Source organism: Drosophila nasuta, chromosome 2R (assembly GCF_023558535.2).
Source record: "Drosophila nasuta strain 15112-1781.00 chromosome 2R, ASM2355853v1, whole genome shotgun sequence".
In the NCBI taxonomy this organism is placed as follows: Eukaryota; Metazoa; Arthropoda; class Insecta; order Diptera; family Drosophilidae; genus Drosophila; species Drosophila nasuta.
In genome coordinates this window covers 20,157,141-20,178,222 of record NC_083456.1, presented here as the reverse complement: position 1 = coordinate 20,178,222, position 21,082 = coordinate 20,157,141, and the positions used below count along the sequence as shown (strand labels likewise).

The following is a 21,082-nucleotide window of genomic DNA, read 5'->3' as shown; positions in this document are numbered from 1 at the left end:
AATTGGTAATAAGAGCAAATTATTATTAACTATTCATGCCCATTGTGTGTTTTTGTTTCTTATGTTTTCTTTTGTGCCATTTTATTGTTAATTGTTTGCGCTTCATTTAGTTTTTCTTTTGTTTGTCTATCGCAAAAAACTTTTCGTTGAGTTTCAAGTTTGGCTTTGAATGAATTGGCAAAAAAAAAAGTGTTTGAAAGCATTTACCCACCACGAAAATCAATTGAATTGCAGCACAAAATGTTACGCAATTCTTATAATTTCCCATTGGCAATTACACGAAAATTATTCAAAATTGTTTTGATTAAGTTTCCATTTGAAATGTATTATTCCTTTTCATTGTACTCTCGTGAACAAAAAAAAAAACAGAAACAGAACTTATTATAATCACGCAATTTGTAATTTTTCCTAACCAGAAAGATCAAGAAATATAATTAAACGAAAAAGAGAATATATATATATACAGAACAAGAAAAGGCAACAATCTACAATAATCAACTGGTATTCTTCTGTACCCAACCATTCGCTTTCCCACACACCATTCCGATATAAACCCAGAACCGAAACAGAAACAACCAAAAAAAACTAAAAAACAGAAACATTGAAACTGAGCGCATTGAGAAGACATTAAACATTTGCGGCACAAATAGGCAGCAAAAGAGAGCGAACAAAGTGGCAAATTGTTGTTAATTTTAGTGAATAAGGAAATCACAATTTAATTTACTTTGATTTCCTGCGCGAGATAAATCAAATGCAAAAACAGTATTATCACAAAACTAATTCTCTAGAACTGCAAGATTTTAAGAAAACTATTTACACGAAACTTGAAATTTTAAAGAGACGTGTGTGTGAGAAGAATCGAAATAATTGTTGACGATTTTTACCATGAATTATATATTTTGTTGTTAATTTTGAGCGTAATTTAACCGAAACTGAGGGAAGACAAAAGTATATCGGGCAAATTAATTAGGAGCTTAATCCACACTCCTCCCACTCGCCCCGCCCCTGGCATAGCAACCGAGTACAGTATAAGAAGAAATAATAAAAAAAAGGTGATAGCATTTAAGACGAAACGCGGTCAAGGGTTAAGACAAGCATTTTTTGTGCAGCTCCCCAACCCAAAAAGTAAACCCCAAAAAAAAAACAAGAGGGAAAAGTGAGAGAAGGAGAACATAATATTTAGCGTCCTTTTTTTGTGTCTGTGTGTGAAGTGTAGAATTTGAATGAATGCAAAGGTTGTTAAATTGAAATTAAGTATAAATATTTACAAAAGGCGGCAATAGCAATCCTGCAAATAGCAACATATCATAAGAGAGAATGCAAACAAGTAATTAGCATTTTTTAATTATAGCTACAAAATTGGATTCAATTCAAAGTGCAGATCAATCAAAGAAAATTGCGAAAATTACACAATCAAATCCAAATACAAAGTAAATACGTTTAATAAAAAACAAATACACATATTTTATGTGGTAATTGTGTGTGTTTGTGTCTGTGAGTGTGTTTGTGTGTTGTGTAAATTATGTGTCTATCACAAACACAAAAATTGGTTGTAACTAAATTGAGCAAGATAAATAAAGCATAGATAAAAAAGTCAATTGTAGAGAAACCTTTTCAAAAAAATAGAATTGAAAAAATAAACGGTGTCAATCAATAAGAACATATTTCGCATTAGCTTTTCATCAATTGCAATTTGGCAATTGTCGAAGATTATTTTTAAATAGAATTAAAAGACAGAAATCGCCAGGTTTTGATGCCTCGATCGACGACAAGAGTACGCGTTTTGACAATCAGCAAAAATTAGCGTATATATTTAGGGCCGAAAGTGAAGCATTCTCATAAAGGCATAAAGCATTCTCTATCTATATATATAGATTTATCTAAATAAATAAACACACCCCACATATATTAAAATATATATTTATATTTCATAACGAACTTTTCGCAACTTTTGCTCTCAAGTCAATCAAAACCTCAAACTACAAAATCAAAAAAAAAAACAAAGAACTTTATTCTACTACGACAATCTCTAAGGCAATTCCCCTAACTTAAGGCTTAATCAATCAATCAATCAATCAAACTTTAAACAATCTTCAAACGGTTTTCAAAACTTTTACTCTATACACACACTTGATATACTAAAAAACTTATACCTTTATACTATATAAATCTATACATTCGATTATATATATATACTATATACACACACATATGTATTTATTATCTACAATATACATGTCTAATTAATCAATCTCAGTAGTGATATATATCATAGCTATATATATATAGAGACAGACCATAGACTATTAGACAATCTTTAAAGAGAGAGAAACTACGCTCAAAATACACAACTCAGTATATTTATGTGAATACCTTGAACTTGTTAGCGCAATTGAAACGTGTTTCAAAAACGTAATTTAGAATTAATTTGTAATCACTTGGCAACAATTTGCGTAAAACTTTTCGCGAGCACAATTGGCATTTGAAGCAAAATTATACAATTGGCATAAACGGTATATATATTTATTTCTTGATAAATAAATATATTTCAACATTTATATATCTGACAGTAAAACAACAACAATCAGAACACAAAGCACTCTTTAAACTTGACTCTCCACCAAAAACCAAACCCCTGTGCAATTCCCTCAACAAGAAAATACCAAAAACACGCAAAAATATATATATATATATATCGACAACCGTAATCGCAACCGCAATCGCAACAATCTTCAATTATAATACGCAAAAAGAATAAGAGATAAACGAAACGAAAATCAAAATACAAAGCAAAAAAAACACACTCGCAAAAAAACAAAGTGCAGAATCTAGATATTTTTCAATCAACATTTGTTGCCAATAAAATTGTCATCATTGCCGCGTTAACAGAAACCACGGCGTCAGCAGCGATTGCAGCGCTCAGTATCAGCAGCAGCAGCTCTCTCAAGCGTCGCTTGCCACCGCCACCAACGCCAACGCGAACAGCAGCAACGCCGCAACGCCGACAATCGCTGCCGCCGTTGCCAACAACGTCGCCGTCGCCAGTGCAGCAGCAACAGCCGCAGCTACAGCAGCAACTCCATCGCCGCCGTTAACGGTAAAAAGCGAAATCGTTGCATCTGATTCAACAGCCGAGTCCTCCCCTATACAAGATTTAATTATGGTAAGCGCCGCCCTCATCCTAAGCAAACAAAAACCAAAAAAACCAAACAACAACCAAACTATAAACAAAAAAAAAAAACAATGCACAAGAAAATGCACTTGAAAGAAACGCAAAATATATGAAAATTTAATAATCAAAAAAAAGTTGACGAAAGTTGAAACAATTATTGACCCAATCATATTGAAAATTCGAATCGAAACGTTTCGTTTTTGTTAATACTATAACTACTACTACCACTATTACAACTACTACTACTCGTACATACCTAATAATATAATATAATACCATCGAATCGAATCAAATGAAACTACTACATATATAATCCTCATCAAATGAAAATTGTACAGTTTATACTACTATGTAAAAGAAACTCTTTCTACCACTCTCTCTCCCTCTTCTTCTTCTTCTACTCTTCTCTTACTACTCATGTTTTTAGTTCACCTTAAAGTTATATAAGTACTCTGTCACTTACCTCTATAAGCAAACCAGTTACGAGCTACGCGAAATCCAACTCAACAAAAGCACATGTCAATGGGTTTTACTTTTCAATTACTTTAAGTTACGTTACGTTAATTTTAAGTTAGTTACTTAATACTTTAATTATTTTTAGTTTTTGTTGATCACTCAAGTTACTGTAAATACACAGCAATGTTTTATCATTGTTTATTTCTTTAAGTTCTAAAATTGTCCATTGACATTTCATGTGTGGCCTGCGGATGACTTTCCCAGTTTCATTTTCGCTTCAAAATCTCCTCAGGCTGAAAGTGTTTCATCACTTTTGGTGTTCGAGAGCTCGTAACTTTGGACTGTTTAAATTCGAGTTCTGGTCTTGCAAAACTAGCTACAACTTCTACTTCTTTTACTATAAACTATGCTTCTGCTATGTCTTAACTTATGCTCTGCTTTGTCTCAAATTCTTCTCTTGCTCTCACTTTCGATCTCGCTTTCTCTCTCTCTCTCTTTCTCACTGTTCTGTCTTATGTAGTTTATAAGCCCACTTAGTCACTGCTAATTTTGCCACTTTTTACTGCTCTCTGTCTGTCTCTATCTATCTCTGTCTTTTTCTCGCTCTCACTGCAAAGCAATTCTCACTTACTTTGTAGTCAAATATGTATTTTATAATTTAGCTATAACTATAACAAATAGGCGTGGCACTTTCACGTGTCAAGGCGACTTAAAGCAACTTAAAGCGGCGTCTCCCCAAAAATTCATCAATTTACATTCGGTTTTCAGTTTTATCAAAAATTCGAACAAAATTTATAATTTTTATTTTGCCAATTTGGCTTGAATTATGATTTATATGTGTGCTTATCAGTTTATTGTTTTTGCCAAAATCAAAAATTGCCAAAAAAAAAGAAATGTAAAAATTGTGTCCAAAACTCAAAACCAAACTGAAACTCAAAACTTCAAAAAATCAAAATAGACCAGAATAATCTGAATGCGCCTCAAAAATTCACACCACGCACAGCAAATGCAACTGTTGCAAGCACCGCCGCCCACGCATCCGCATCATCTGCACCTGCCGCATCCAGCTGCCGCAGCCGCTGCAGCAGCCAGCGCCTATCAGGCGTATCCAACTGGCGCCGCCACTGCCATGTTGCAGCCGAGCAACATTGTCGCCGTCCAACAACAACAACAGCAGCAGCAGCAACAACATCATCAACAGCAGCAGCAGCAACAACAGCAGGCAATGCTAATGCATCAGCAAGCGGCTGCTGCAGCCGCGCATCAGCAACAGCAGCAGTTCCAACTGCAGCAGCAGCAGCAACAACAGGTCGCACAGCAGCAGCAACAGCAACAACAGGCCGCCCAACAGCAGCAGTTCCACTATCAGCAACAGGCGCAAGTTCAGGCTCAGGCCATGCTGCAGACGTACATGCAACTGCAGGTGAACAATGTGGCTGCAGCACCGGCCACGCCCACCAAATACGCGACGGCAAATGGGCCGCCAGCGGGCGCACAGTATTTTGCGGCACCAACCACACCGCTTACGATCATACCGGCCTGCAGTGGAGCCGCCGCGGTGGCTGCTGCCGCCATGTTTGCCACAGCCGCAACGCCGACATCGGCGGCAACAACTCCAATCAACAATGTAAATAATACAGTTAATCTATGTGATGTAACTAGAACTACTACTACTACTAAGCAGCCCGCCGCAGCTGCCCCCCTCGACGTTGCCCTCACGACCTTTGGCGATGCCAGCAGCGTCGGCGTCAACGGCGGCGGCGGGCGTCTGGTCTCATTGCTGGGTCCGCCACCGCCGTCGTCGTCGTCGTCGTCGTTCTCGTTGTCGTCGTCATCGGCGATCGTTCATGGCAGCGCCGTTGGCTGCAGCAGCGGCAGTAGCGGTTGCAGCTCTGCATCTTCTGATTGTTCTATGCCATCGCCAACTTCACTACACTTATCTTCTCCTAAAAAGGTTTGTGTGTTCACTAAAACGCTAACAAAACAACAAATACAAAAAAAAACATTGCATTCCAAAAAAACCAAAAAAAAAAAAGAAATGATTTTAAAGCTAATCTCTGCTTTTTTCCCCCCTCACACAATTTCTCATTACTCCTCCTTCTCATCCTGTTCCTACTAGTTCCTTTCCCCCATTTTTCTTTCACTTTTACTATCTTAAGTCTCTCTCGTAGTTTTGTATAATTTCCTATAAAAGTTTAGATTAATTAGAGTCGAACTCTTTGCAATCTCTTGCTTAACACACAGTACCAACTAAAAATCTCTTTCTCTCTCTCTCTCTCTCTGTCTATACTTTCTCTCTATATCTTCTATCTTCCAAGTAGTTCTTCACTTCATTTGATGTTGTTCTCATAGTTGCTGTTGTTGTAGCTACGAATTTATTATAAACTACACTGTACATAAATATTTTAAAATACATTTAAGTTTTGCATTAAGTTAATGAACTTTTTACATACATTAATATTACAATATTTCATAAGAAATCACTCAATTTTATACAGCTGACTTTTTCACATAATTTTCTCGGGGTCAAAGATCCTCTTTTGTGCCATTTTCTTGTTTGTTTTTTTTATGCTATGCGAAACGTATCAGTTGTGGGAATAATTAATTGCAATTTAACTGCTATTAAATAAGTGCGAGTGTCTTCTGTGTTTGTTATAGATACGTTTCTCTTTTTTTTTTTCGTATCTAATCTAATTGTTTGCGATTCGATTTGTGCTTGGACTTCTTGTCTATCTACCTTCTGTCTTTATTATGGACACACGTACATCAAGAAGAGTATTTGTGGGTGCCCATCGATGGGCGTGACATCGTGCGACTCAATTGTGCGTAATAAAATAATGTGCAACCGCTTGACCATGCGACCGGCATACTGATGAGAATCGAACTCTCTCACTGCTTCCTCGTTCCCTGGGTGGTCTGTGGGGGGGTCAGTCGTGAATATATTTATGGCACAGCCCTTTTTTTCGCCATCCTCTCTGCTCCGGTTCCTTTTTTCTTTTTTTTTAATTTGTACGCTCCCTGGGCAAACCGAGAGCAGAGCTTAAGTGGGTGCCACATGATTGACAGCTTGTGGCAGGGTTCATGAACAGTTACGCTTAAAGCGCCATGAAAGAGGAGCGCTTAATAACATAACTAACTAAAGTGATTGTTGATTGAAAGACAATTCAATCGGTTTAGTATCAGTTTGTGTTTTTATAGAAGCTAAGCTTGATTTGATGGGTTTGTGTTTTCTACTTTTTTGTATCATGTTCTCTAATTGAATTAAAGAGTTTGCTTGGGGTTAAATAATTCACAGTTATCACGCCTTTTGCTTCTTTTATAATTCCATACTTTTAGATACAATGTTTCTGCTGAAATCATTAGGAACAAAAGCATAGAGAACTTTGCCGCCATCATTAGTTGTTGCATAAAAACTTTTTGGCCTCAATGTTGCTGGTTTGCTAGTTTTCGCTCTCTTTGTGTGTGTGTGTGTGTGTGTGTGTGTGTTGTTTGATCGCACAATTTATTATTTTATCAGTCATAAATATCGCTCATGCGAACATTAACCGCAATTGTTTGGCGTGCACTTACGCCTTGACGTGCCAGCAGTTGCACCCCTAGTCGACTACTGCTCCCTCTTCATCTGCCCGCTCCCCTTCGGGCACTCTCCTGACCAGCGACCGCATGTCGCCCATATTGATTAGTTGGCGTTGAAAATGTCGCTGCAAATTGTTGCAAGTTGCACATAAAAACGCTGACCAGCAGCAGAAGCCTTGGGGCAGCAGAGAAGCACAAGCAGAGCTCTGCTAACTGTTTTTAAATTTATTTGTACCCGTGGCAACATCAGCGTTGACTGTGGTGCATGTGTTGCTCGCATTTTTATCCGAGTGCATTCGCATTCATTATCGATTTGTCCACACACACACACATGCACACTCTCTGGTCGTATCCTGGCCGTGTCACAATTGCGAATGTCGTTAAAGTTTAAACTGCTCCTAAATGACTCTATTATAAGCCGCGTCCGCAGAGTAAACAAACAAACAATTGCATTGCCGTCGACGTTAAATTATCTGTAATTGATTTTGTTTATCGGACCAACAACAACAACAACGACGCCACATTAAAGCTTTAACCCTTTTTTCTCGCACATCATGGCTAATACCATGGCCAATTAATGCCAGCCAGAAAGCCAGCCAACGGCTGCAACAAGCAAAATATGTTTCACGTTTTGTTATTTCATAATTTTGTTAAACACAGAACACAGCATTCTGCTGTTGTAATATGTAAATTGTTGCGAACCAGGCAAAAAGCCAAAAACAAGCCCAACGCATGATCCAAATGCAATTATTTGCGAATGTGTTTTGTGCAACAGCAACAACAAAGTCAACAATTACGTTTTGTAATATTCATAATTATTATTGCCAATGGCTCACTAATATTTTATAGTTTGTTGCACTTTCACGGGGCAATTATTATTAATATTTTCCTGTGCCTGCTTTCGTGTTGACATCTGGCTGTCTGCTACATTTTAGAAAATATATTTATTTTTTTGGGGCAAATATGAGAAAAAATATGAAAACAAAAGCCTGAGCATTGCCTGAGGTGTTAATAAAAAACTCAACGGGCTTTGGGCGTTGGTTTCACTTGGTAAACAAAATAGAAAATTGCGTTTAATGCGCAGAAATTTCACTTTGTGGCTAACAAACAAATAAGTCAGACAACATGCGAGCAAAAAACAGGAACAACAAGAACAAAGTGTCGTCAAAGCCGCCGCATACAACGCGTTTGCTTTGAAGTGTGAGTGAGCAAGGAAGTAAGTTAGTTAAAGAGAGTGAGAGAGAGAGAGAGAGATGGGGCAAAGGTGGGATTTATAGGGCGGAAATGAGGTTTACTGTTTTCCAGCGTGCACTTCTAATAAGCCCCAGTAACAAACACAACGTCCAACTTAGAAATGCACAAATAAACTTTTTAAATTTAAAAATTCATCAAACTTTTGAAGCGCGCCTGTCAAACAAACAGCCCGCGGAGGGGTCAGCGTCCAGCTTTCGACCCCGACCCCCTGTCCTGTGCACATAAGTTAACAAATGCGCGCTCGCTCGGTCGTCGTATATATAGGAAAGTCCATAGTAAAAGCGGAAAGCAGAGCAAAAAAAAATATAATATAAAATAAAATAAAAATTACATTAATCCGTAATCGGAAAACTTGGCAAAAGAACACGGCGCAAAAGTTTTCCGGCTGCGCGTAGAAATTTATAAGAAAATTTATAATAAGCGATTTACAAGCAACGCGGCAAAAAAAAATAATAATAAATAAATATACAACAACAGAAAGTGTTTTCTAACTAAAATTTCAATTATTTCGGCGTGAGCAGCAATAAAATAATTTGAAATTTAAATGCACTAGACGCGACGCGCATCGTTTCTTTCCATATAACTAGGGCAGACAATCTGTTGCCCAGTCGCATTTGGATCGCAAGAGGATGAGGTTGATTGAAGTTGGTCGCAGGGAGAGAGGGAGAGGGAGAGGGGATGAGGCAAGCTTTGGGGAAGGGACAACGGAGAGTTGACAACAACACGCACATCAAATTGAGATGAGAAAATAAAATTCAATAAACTCTTGTTAAGCACGCAGGGCGTCCAGAAAAGCCAAGTGGATGAGGAAGAAGCGAGAGAGGGAGAGAGATATGGCTTGAGTTGATGCTGTAACAGCATCAGCAGCAGCAGCAAGGACAACGTTTTAAATATTGACAGGCTGCGTTCTCCTCCCCCCTCTCTCTCCCGAACTGAGTGACGACGACAACGTTGTCGATTAAATAGATAAATCAACCCTAGGGACATGTACTACGTTGGGTGGAAAACATTTTTGCATTGATCAAAAAGATGGGCAAGCGTTATCCGACATTGGGCCTCTGTGCTCTGTTTTGGGGTCTCGCCTGATGCTTAGGCATTGTTATGATTTGTAGAGATGGCAGCGAATGGGCCATATCGATTTTGGGGGCTATTGAAAATCATAGCATACTTTATGTATGTCTGTGTATGTGTATGTGCATGTGTCGAGGGGCTGCTGTCATACAATTATCGTACGCATGCGGTCGTCTATTGAGCTCGTCGAGTGCCACATTTCAATACAATTGCGCTAATCAGACATTCGCCGTTTTGGGTAGTATGCGTGAGTGTGTGTGCGACGCCTAGAAGCAGGCAGCACTTTTCTTGCCGCTTGCTGCTTCTGACAAACAAATTAAAAAGTTATGACTAAAAACGTTTGGATTAAATGAAATTTGTGCCCGCTTGGCCAACTCAAAACTCGCGCTCGCACTCACACTCACTCACTTTCTCGTAGTCTTTCCTTTTGGCTCTCAGCTGACGCCGTTGGCCAAATTTAAATTGCTTTTGTTGCGCTTTTGTAGTTGGTTGCATTTCTCACTCACAGTTTGTTGTCGTTGCTTCTGCTGCTGCTGCTGCTGCTGTTGATGATGATTTTCCTTTTTGTGCGCAAGTTTTCTTTGTTGTTTGCACAAATAGTTTTTTGTCGCCATTGCCATAAAAAATAGGAGATTTCCTTTTGAAAAGCGGCGTGACGCAAACTAACACAAAAAAAAGGAGAGACCGAAAAGAAATGAAATGAAATAAAATAAAAAAAAAATTGTAGTACGAATGTGAATATGAAAATGAAAGAAATGTAGAAATGCGAATTAAGTTTTTGCAGCTAAGCGGCCGCAGCAAAGCGCATTAAAAAAGTTTTTCGGGGTTAAAAAGAAAAGTTGAAGCATTAAAGGCTTTAATGTGGTCTCAGAGAAACGAATGGGAATACGCACACGAATATGATTATGAATATGATTATGAATATTGAATAGAGTAGAGCGGGAGTAGTAGTAGTAAGTACGTAAATGTGAGTGCGAGTGTGAGTGCGAGCGCAACGCAGTCACTTGACTGTCAACCCATTAAAAGTTGACACGCTCTTCAACCCCAAAGCGAAAGCGAACTTATGGGGTTGTAACTTTGCCATTTACGAGCACAAACGTTTGCCCTTAAGTGTAACGCTGTGTAACAAGCATATGTATGGTAAATGTGTAATAGTGTGAGTGTGTGTTATAGTGTATACACTAATCCACACACATACACACAAAGCATAAGCTATGCTAGCGAAAAGGGAGCGCGTTGACCAACTTTTTGGTGCACTATAAACTAGAAGCGACAAACCTTAACTTATTAATATGCAATGCACACTTTGTTGCCGTATTAATTGCAATATTAAATTTCCACTAATACTCGCTTAGCCAGTCAACCAAGAGTGGCTGCCAGAGGGAAGCGAAAAAGGGAAGATTGGAAGCGAAGGCAGCGACGCGCCGCGAAGTATGCTCTTAAAAGTTGTGCACAACTTTCAGCGAGTCGAGTCGAGTCTCTCTCTCTCTGAGTCGAGTTCAACACACACACACACACACTCACCTTAGAGCGAAGTAAGTAATTATTACATTCTAACGTGTCTACGTGTGTGTTTGTGTTTGTGCAACACATGCTGCTTGCTCGACATCGTCGTCTCACATTGCTGTTTTGCTTCATTCACATGCAGCATGAGTACGCTGAAAAGCGATACTAATGATGAGTTCTGCCGGCAGCAAATGAACTCAATTTACTACGTTTTACATTATGAACACACAGGATGAGAGTCTGGTGTCTGGACGTATGGATCGCCACAGTAGACTAACAACTCGTACACGTGAAGTAAAGCGTAGTTCTAGTTCTCTCTGTCTCTGTCTCTGTGTTGCATGATGATGTGAACTGCAACTGGCAGTTGGCAGCTGGCAGCTGGAAATTGCATATATGCAACCTCTGTGAGTTCACATTTATTTATCCTGCACACACACACACACTCATACGTTAAGCATGGCAAAGGTGAATCCAAATTACAAAACGAAACCAGACAATAGGCAGAAGCAGAAGTCTCTGCAGACAGCAGAGCACAGATTTTCTAGCAAAATGCAGCAGGCGCCTCTGCTGCTCTGGTTGCGCTTCAACGCCCCCGCAACTCGTAATTCTGGCTTAAGTTTGAAGTTAACAAAATTTTCACACACGCGCGAACACGCGCCGAAAAATCATGAGACGACGGCGGGGAAGACGGGGAAGCGCAGTTGATTACATTAACTAAAGTTTGGCATATGCAAACAAGCCAAGGCAAGGCCAGGCAAATGCAGAAAAGAGTGCGGTAGAGTCAGCAGCGTGTGGCAGCCACTTCTACTGGCTGCAGCGTAGCACTGGTTGCAAAATTAATTTGTTGAAAATAAGTTGTGCTGGAAAAGTTAGTTGCTGCTGGCAGAAAGAGCTTTGCTCTGCCCCTGTTGTACATGCGCGTGTATGTGTGCTCTGATTAATAAATATTTTAACTATTCTCTTGCTATAAAGTTGAGTGTGGGGCGCAGCGATGGCTGTTTAAGTCTAATTAATGTGTCGCTGCCAGAGCGAGAGAGAGAGAGTTGCAGTTGAGAATTTTGGTTGCCTCCAAATTATGCATAAACTTAGATGTAATCTCTGATTAAGGGTACACATAAAATAAGCTTTGATTTGACTTTGGCAGTAAACACATGTTTATGTCCAATTTGTGGCATGGCTCTTAACGAGCTAAGTCGAGTCGAGTTACTCCACGACAAGACAGGACAGTCCAGTTCAGTCCAGGCCAACAGTTCAACAGTCCAAACAGGGCAAACCGTCAACAGCAATCAGAAACGTCAAAAGTGTCAGTTCGTCTATTCAGCTCGAGCTTCCAGCTTCAACTCGAGCTCGTCTCTATTAAAAGAGCCTCTATTTTCTGCTGAAAAACAGAATTGCACTAAGCCTCAGCCTTAAATGGAGTTGGAGTCGGAGAACTGGAGCTTCTAAGCTGATGGCAATTGTCACCTTTGTCAACATCAAATTTTCCGCTAGTTTTATGTGCATAAATGCGAAATGCAAAATGCCAGACGACACAGACTTTTGATGAGTTGCGCAATTTCTGGCCAGAAGCAGCAGCAAAAAACAAAAATAAAATACCATTCCTAGAGGCTGAAAAAATTGCCAAGGCACACACAAAAAAAAAAGAAAAGGCAAACAAAAAATTGTCATTGCAGCAGCAGCATTGTCACTTGAAGTCTTTGGGCTCTCGCTGCTGCTGTTTCTCTCTTTCTAGCTTTTAAGCGTTGCTCCTTTATGCTCTATGGCTGTAAATGTGTTTGATTGTGTGTGTAAATGCGGCAAATGTGCCGGCGCCAATTTTTTATGCTCATAAATGCAGCCAACGAGCGACGAAGACCCAGAGAAACACTTCCTCACTCGCTTCTATCCTGCCCCCTCAAGTCAAGTTCATTGTATTTGCATGGCCCCTTGCTCCAAGTCGACTCTTGGCATATTTTTGTGCTGTTTCATCATTTTCATCAGCAGCGGCAGCCGGCAGAGCAGCAACAGACATTGCTCATACGCCACGTTCGTCAACAAAGGCAGCAGCAGCGCAGCATCATCAGTTCATCTTTTTCTCTTCATTTGTTTGTTGTCGTTGTTGCTGTTGTTGTCGATGTGACCAGCTTCTTGGCTCTGGTTTGTTGGCACACGCAAAACGTTAACAGTATTTTCAGCATTTTCGAGACAGTTTGTCATAATTTCATAGAATCTTCTTTACGTTTTTCATTGTTTCTTTTGCATACCTCGTCGACAACGACGACTGTTGTGCCAACATGACAAATCGTCAAGTGTCAGGAGGTTTCTTTATTTAATTTTGACGTCCTTACGTCCTGAGAGTGGCGGCTTTAATGGGTTAAATGGCATGGCAGTTAGAGTCTCAACGACTTTGTCCTTACGTTTTTTTTTCCTTCTTTCTGCTTCTTTTTTGTTGTTTGTTTTTTGTTTGCCTACTTTGTCTACCTTGAGTCTTATCGGCTCACACATAAATTCCCTGCGAATGGAATTGCCTGCTACCTGCCTCTGCCTACTCCAAGACACGCTCTGAACGCTCAATTACAATATTTTTGGCTCTATGTAAATTTATGAGCATTTTCATTTCGATCAATTTACTTTCGGCCCCATATCTTTCGTTCGTATGTGTGCGTGTGTGTGTGTGAGTGTCTGCCTTACTTATTTATGCCTTTTACGAGATGACCCAACAGAAAAATTTATTCATTGAAGTTTTTACAGTCAACTACACCTTTTCAAAATGTGGATTGAAGATGAGCACCCGTCTGGTCCTATTTCTCATTTTCATCGCCTCTTTCTTGTCTTCTTTCTCTTTCTAACTGTTGTGCCCTGACGTAATCATTCATACTTCATCAAGTTGGTCGAGTCTTGACTGGACTTGGTTTGGCTTTTATTCGAGTTTCTTTAGCCTGCGGTTGTCTCTGGCCCCGTTGGCTTCATTGCTATGCAAACTGCTCCCAATGGCTACGTTTAATGGTCAAGTGTGTAAAATTGCATAGCAAATCGTAGCTTCGTCTGCTGTGCCATATCACGCTGGATAGATGGATGGTTGGATGGATGGATGGATGTGCTTATGTCCTTAGATAAACATCCTTGCTAGCCACCACACCACACCTCTCCGATGCTGCTTGCTGTTAGCCCGTTACATATTGATGTGATTTACCACTTATGTCTTTGGGGCGTCCAACAGTTTACAGTGCAAATTGTTTGAAATTCACTTTTGAATTAAGCAACAGTCAGTCCACAACACCCACATGTACCTATGTGTACGTGTCTTGGTGTTTGTTAAAACAGCAAATGTCGAGCAATACATCGGCTCAGTAGTTGATGTGGCCCAATCGCCACAGCAAATTATACCTTCCATATTTTTCTGATGATCCTTGGCTACTGAAATTGACAGACGGCCAAGGAGCTTTGCCCAGCATCATCATCATCATCATCGGTCGATACATTTTCAATTTGCCGTCCAAGTTTTGACATGTTTTTCGATCAAATTTTCCGAAAACAAGTCCAGTCCTTAGTTTTCATCATCATCATCTGGCAACCTGTTTTCCTCTCCTCCCTTGTCCCGTTCATAGTTGAGTTGTTATAGTTGATTTCATTATAATTTCGATTTGCATAAGCAAATGTCTAAGCAACAATTTGATAGCACCCCCCTCCCGTGCTGATTCTCGGACCCCGCCCACAAGCGAGTCGGATTGAATCGCCTGGGATTTACTTGACATCGTCAGGAGCGACAGTTCATCAGCATGCGAAATAGTAGCTGAAGGAGTGTGGGGTTGCTCTACTTCAACTTGGCTCGTCAAGTTGCGACAGTGTATCAATTTTGGGTTCTATTTCTTCCCCTCCCGCCTCTGCCTGCCACTTGCCCTTTGCCCCCCTGCGTTTTGTCACAATCCCTCAATCCCTGAATTGCCAAGAACCTGCTCACATTTCATTAGCTTGTCAACATTTGTGTAGCTCAGGCCATGTCTTTGACACTTCAGCCTGCGGCATGTGGGACGAAGATGAGGACGAGGACGAGCAATTGGGATGAAGAGCAAATTGAAGTTGCCATAGAAGCAGCAGCAACATTGTTGCTGTTGTTACCTTAAATAGTTAAACTGCTTAGCGGAACACTGGCCGCCATATGGACGAATGGCTGACTCACTGCCAGAAGAAGAGGCTAAGACGGCGACTGAGAGTTGAATTGAATGAATGAATAACTGAATGACTGACTGACTGCTCGTTCGTCCCTTTTGCCTTTGGTTGCTATGCAAATCAATTTACTCTATGCTGATGCGGCTATTTGTCTACTTTGTGCGGTTCTCGCTTCACGTTGTTGTTGCTGTTGTTGCTCTGGAAAATGAAACGTTTCTTGGCATGTTCATTAGTCTCATCAACGGCAGCAGCAGAGCACCAGCAACAACTTTGTTTAGTTAACTTTATTGAGCGGCGTTTGAACTTTGATATCCCATTTTCTTAACTTCATCTGCAACTGCTGCTGCTTCTGCTACTGCTTTAGCTACTTCTAAAAAACTGTGAGAGAGCTGGGGAAAGACTTCTTCTTCAAGCTGAAGCTCGTCTAGATTTAATTTGCTTTAATTGCCATAATTTAGCAAAACGCTTTTTGTTGTTGTTGCTGTTGTTGTTATTGTGATTGGCCTGATTTTGATATTCATGCAAATTTAATTGACGCTACAAATTTAAAGCTTATAAATTACGAGCGAGCAGCGGGCGTCGGAGTCCAGGTAACAAGAAGCATAAAGAACAAATCCTTTGAACAAAGCGGCGCCATGAATAGAAATCATAAATTTTGCCAGCAGCCATAAAAAAAAGGATACCCCTCACACACACACACACATAGAAGCACATACTCTCAGTGCTATCGATATGCCAAAATCTATACAAAATGCTATACAAAGGCAAAAGGCTGCTAGGCAGCTTGGCTTCCTCCTCTTCTTTCCCCCCATTGACAGTCAATGCGTTTGCCTAGAAAAAAAAATACACACAGGAAAACGTGAAGAACAAGAAAAAAAAAACAGAAATCGCAGCACGTAGAGCGCCATGAAATATGTGCAGATTGCTTGGCATTTTCCCTTCCAGCTAGCTTCTGCTCTGTGTGTGTATGTGTGTGTGTTCAAGTTCTCTATGTGTGCTGCCATTTTATTTATTTTGTTGCCTTTTGCTTTATTGTCAGGCGCAGCAAATTTTATTAGGCAGCCGCCTTAAAGCATGCAACAGTTTTTTTTTGGCAACAGGCGGCAGAAGCAACAGTCGCAGTCACAGCCACAGCCGCAGCAGACAACAGCCAATTAGGCAACAGCCACAAGGCAAGTGTGGCAGACAAGACGGAGGGGAGGGGTTTTTGGTGGCAAGTTGTGGCAAGTCTTTTGCCAAACTGTTGCGGAAGGCTTTATTACAGTTTAATAGTCGTTGCGCCAGTCAATGGCAGTTAGCGCGATCGCATTAGACTAGACTTTCGAGAGTAGCAGATAGTAGAAGAGTAGAAGGGGCAAACTGTTGTCGACTTTTCACGCATTGCTTTCAAACCACTTAACGCAAATGATGTTGATATAGCGCACAGCACAGCACAGACTTCGACTCAGTTCAACTTCATTTTTTTGTTTTTCTTTCTTTCTTTTTTCGGGGAAAACTTTGCGCATAAACACACACTTGCCACATAGCACTCGCTCTATATTCTACGCCTGCCTCTTGCTCTTGTTGTTCTTGCGCTACTTTCACTTTTCCTAAAAAGTAGGCAACAACAATAACAACAAAAAAAAGCAAAAGGAAAAAACCAGCAAGCGGCAAAGTCGTTGAGCGCTAAAAGCTACGCAAAATGTAGACGAACAAATTTTTTCTTTCTTTTTCTACAACTTTTGTGGTTCTATGTGTGTGTGTGTGTGTGTTGTTAGAACAAGTTAATGTAAAAGTATTTTTATGCTTTGAAAAACATTTGCCAAGCCAAAAATTGTAAAGAAAATAAAAACAGCAAACAACAACAATGCGAAGTTCGAGGAGGGGAGAGGTGGGAGGTGGGAATGCCAGGCAGCCAGCGAGCATCTTGGCTTGTGGCAGGCTAGTCGAAGAACGCGAAAGCGAACGCGTCCAAAAATTTGCGGTTGATGTTCTTGTTAAACAAAATACACGAAATCGCATAAATAAAATCAAACAAAAAAAGCGAACCAACTCTCGTTCACATCATCAATGTCAGGCGGGGAGGCAAAAGGCAACAGAAGAAGGCAGGAGGAGGGTGACTACGAGAAAAACCCGCACATTATCGTCATCGTCATGGATCAGCCGCAATGCTGTAATTTTGTTATAGGCAACGGCACGTGTATCTATGTGTGAGTGTGTGTGTGTGTATTTGGGTGTGTGGGTGCACAACCTGCGCTGTCGTTTCGCAAGATAAATGTCTATTTAAATTGTCCTTGTTTCGCTATGTGCCCGGGTCGAGCCAAGGAATGAGACCCGGACTTGGGACTTAGGTCTGGGGACTGAGACTGAGACTGGGCTTTGTGTCTAGCGGCATGCCGCCTGCCACTTCACGGGCTCCTCTAGTTAAATCTTTATTGTTATCATAATTTGCTTTTATCCATGCTCAGGGCTTGTCACAGGACTCTTCTGTCTCTCCACCTCCGGACAACCTGTCCTAACCTACTTACACACACATAGACGTATATCTATATATATATATATGTATACGTATATATTTTTATCGTAATTGTTTTCGTGCATTTTTTCAACATTTCGTCGTCGGGGCGGGAAACAGGGAAACGGAAAGCGAAGCGAAAAGCGACAGCGAAAGTGAAGAGCGACAAAATGGTGCGTAAATAGAATCAGGATCGCGTTCCAGCTTGTTTACCATCTGTGCTTTGCTTTTGTCGTTTGCTTTTGCTTTTGCTTGCTTTGCAAATCAATAAAAGTAGATAATTGAGATTTCTTTAACAAGATTTTGGATGTCATGATATTAAAATTATAAGTAGGCAGCAGACAATAACAGCAACAACAACAGCAGCAGCAGCAACGCGGCATAAATTACTCATAATTTGATTGCAAGTGAGACCTTGAAAATGATACGCCTCGAGGCGGGTTTTGGGAGCAGCTCTCCTCATTATGTGCTTGAGAAAATGACACAAATTGTTGAGGAAATTTAATCTTGCCTAAAAACAATTTGTATAGTTAAAGAAATCTAATAGAAATCATGTAATTATTAGGCTCATTAAATTGTATTCATTTGTTTTAAGAAATCTATCTTCGATTCACATTTTGATTTAATTTGTAGCGTAATACAATATTTATATTTTACTAATTTATTGTACAACGAAACCCAGTAAAATAATTATAATGCATATTTGATATAATCGTGTACCTTTCTATCTCTCTCTATATATATATTTAAAACTCTCTCCATCTCCAGATATATTGTTGTGCAATTGTCCAATTGTTATTTAGAGCTTAAGTGCCGCATGAGTAAGCTTTGTATTTAACTAATAAAATTTTCCATTTACTTTTGTTGCAGGTAAGGATCGATGAACAATTTCTGTATAAGCTCAATCATTTGGTAAGCTCGAACTCAAATTAGCAAACTAAACTATTACATGCACTTCGAGTAGAGTGTGTGCTTGATGGCTAGTTAAGTTGATATATAGTATTATATAAAAGCCACAAAGAGAGTAGGAAATTAGAATATCCTTTTTTTGCCTTTATTCAAGTTAAAGGCGATTTAGTTCAGTGGATCTCACTCTCATTTTACAGCTCTCTCTCTTTCTCTCTGTCTTTTTGTGCGGCATAATTGAATTTTAAATAAACTTACTCAGTGACACACACTCACGTGTTAAAAAGAAGAAGGAGTCAAGTTCTTTTTCGGTCGCTTTGCACTTGTCTGCTTTTTAACTGTAAATAAATTTCATCGAATTTCCTGCGCTGCTTTGCCTTTGAAGCTCGGCCCTACGACGACTACGACGCTTTCCCTATGCTCTGCAGCCGCATCCTGCCCCATAAAGTATGCAATTTTATTTCAGCAGCAGCGGCACTTACCTGCTTCACTGCCTGTCCGTCCGTCCGTCTCTCTGTCTGTCCGTCCGTTAACCCGCCTGCCTGCTTGCTGCTGCTCTGATACTTTTATTTGTTGCTTGAATGCCATAAAATATTTAAGTTTACATTTCTTACACACACACTCACGTGCTGCTGCCTTGGCTCCTGTTTTCTCCTGCTAAGTTCAGGATTTGCAATGTGTGTGGTATCGTTGGATGTTGGTGTTGCTGTTGCTCTCCTCGTTTGCCGTTGTCGTTGTCCTTGTCGTCTTATTGCATTGCATGAGTTGTTGGCTGACCATTTTTATAACTGGATTTTCAAGCAGCATCTTAGCTCAGTCCATCCCAACAACAGCTCAACGGCTTGCCACTTCACACAGCAGCTAGTAAGCCACACACACACACACTGAGTGTATGTTTGTCTGGCTTTAATATTTGTTTTGCCATTGTCGTCGTCGACGTCGTCGTTGTCGTCTCGTGAACTGAACTCACCTGACCCGACCTGTGACTGACTCGGAGTATTTGTGCAGCACTTGCCACTTGGCACTACTGCATCTGTGATCAACTGCAATTTTATTTTTATCATCAAATATAATTAACTGCTCGTATGTGAGGCAAGTGTGCGTTCGACTCTCTCTCAGTCCTTCTCTGTGTGTGTCCTTGTGATCTTCAACCACATTTTATATAAAAGTTCAATAATAAAATTAAAAAAAAAGAGTGAAACGAGAGGCGACAGAGAGAGAGGGAGGAGTAGTTAAGTACCGAGTAGTCATTAGATAATTAATTTAACACTTACTAGCCCACAGCATTGCAACTAATTGGCTTTCATTTGCCAATTCAATAAAAAAGAAAAGAAAAAAAAAGGAAATGGCAAAGGGCAAAAAGGAAACCAACACCAAACAGACAGATAGACAGACGGACAGACAAGTCAGACGGAGCAGAAGAAGGCACAACAGACAGCTTAAGTCAAAGTCAAAGCAAAAAGCTAAAGCTAACATAAGATAGTAACTGCTGCTTCACTCTCTCTCTCTCTCTCGACTCGGACAGACAAACGACGAAGTCATTAATGCTATTTGCGGCCCATTTAGGGTTGAACTTAACTGAGGACTGAGTGCTGAGGGCTGCCCTTGGCTATGCGTCTTTACTTCCCAAAAACGCTTCAATGAACTGGTCAAATGTTCAAAAGGTCGACAGGTGTGCGAGGTGAGCGAGGAAGTGGTGGATGGTTGCTTGCTTCCATGCTTTTTGCCTGTTCAAAATCACTGAACCTGGGCAAATTAATGTGCCAAGCAAAAAAAAAAGGGTAATTTCTGTTGTCAAATGCAAGGGTTTTTTGGCAAGCCAAAGAATAATGGCAAAAGGCACACAAGTGATGGCCCTCAAACATACCCTCGAAACAAAGTAAAAGTTGTATCTAAATTGAACACAATTTAGATATAGAAACCCTTTGCTTCACTCTTAAACATACGAGGGTATCTAAAAGAAAGAACTTGCCGCACAAACTTGTTGCGCGTTCTTTGTGCATCCTTGGCCGCTGTCAAAATGAAGTCAAGTGTAAATAAAAGTGAAAATAGACAAGACGAACTTTCAGGCAGAAGCCTGATGTTCAGCAAACGGGGTGCTCCTCATTAGTAGGAAAGCACAAAAAATACAACAAAAATGGGAGAATAACCAAGTTTGTTAAAAAGGGCGCTAGAGATGCGTTTGGCGGCGCCTTTGGCATTAAACTCATTAACGGTAATTGCAACCTTTTCCTTTTTTTTTTGTGCTTTTCGCCAGCTTTTTTCTATTTTTATTACTGTTTGGTGGCTGTCGCTGAACGCATCGCATCGCGCGTTTGCTTTGCTTTGATAAAAGTGAAATTCTGTTAATTAATTTTTTCCGCATGTGGCAAAAGTCTTAAATAGCAACAACAACAAGAAAATCTCGTTAGCACTAGCATTTTAGTTGATTTGGCCTGAACTTGTTTGTCAATCAAGAGCGCGAGTTCTTGACGCAGCTCCACGCTTCGTGTCTGTTA

General features: G+C 40.2%; 1 protein-coding gene across 13 annotated transcripts in view; it reads left to right on the top strand.

The window, feature by feature from the left end:
- The window catches only part of LOC132787645 (polypyrimidine tract-binding protein 1), a 162,383-nt gene that overhangs the window by 73,483 nt on the left and 67,818 nt on the right, over positions 1–21,082 (top strand). For 5 of the 13 annotated variants that reach the window (XM_060794840.1, XM_060794836.1, XM_060794841.1 and 2 more), the window contains one exon: positions 18,549–18,590. The exons of 6 other annotated variants lie outside the window; for them this stretch is intronic. In XM_060794840.1, the coding sequence (XP_060650823.1) occupies positions 18,549–18,590 (42 nt within the window). Of the gene's footprint in view, positions 1–2,182; positions 3,164–18,548; positions 18,591–21,082 lie in introns of those variants that run through there. 2 more of the 13 variants (XM_060794847.1, XM_060794846.1) reach the window with 1 other exon arrangement.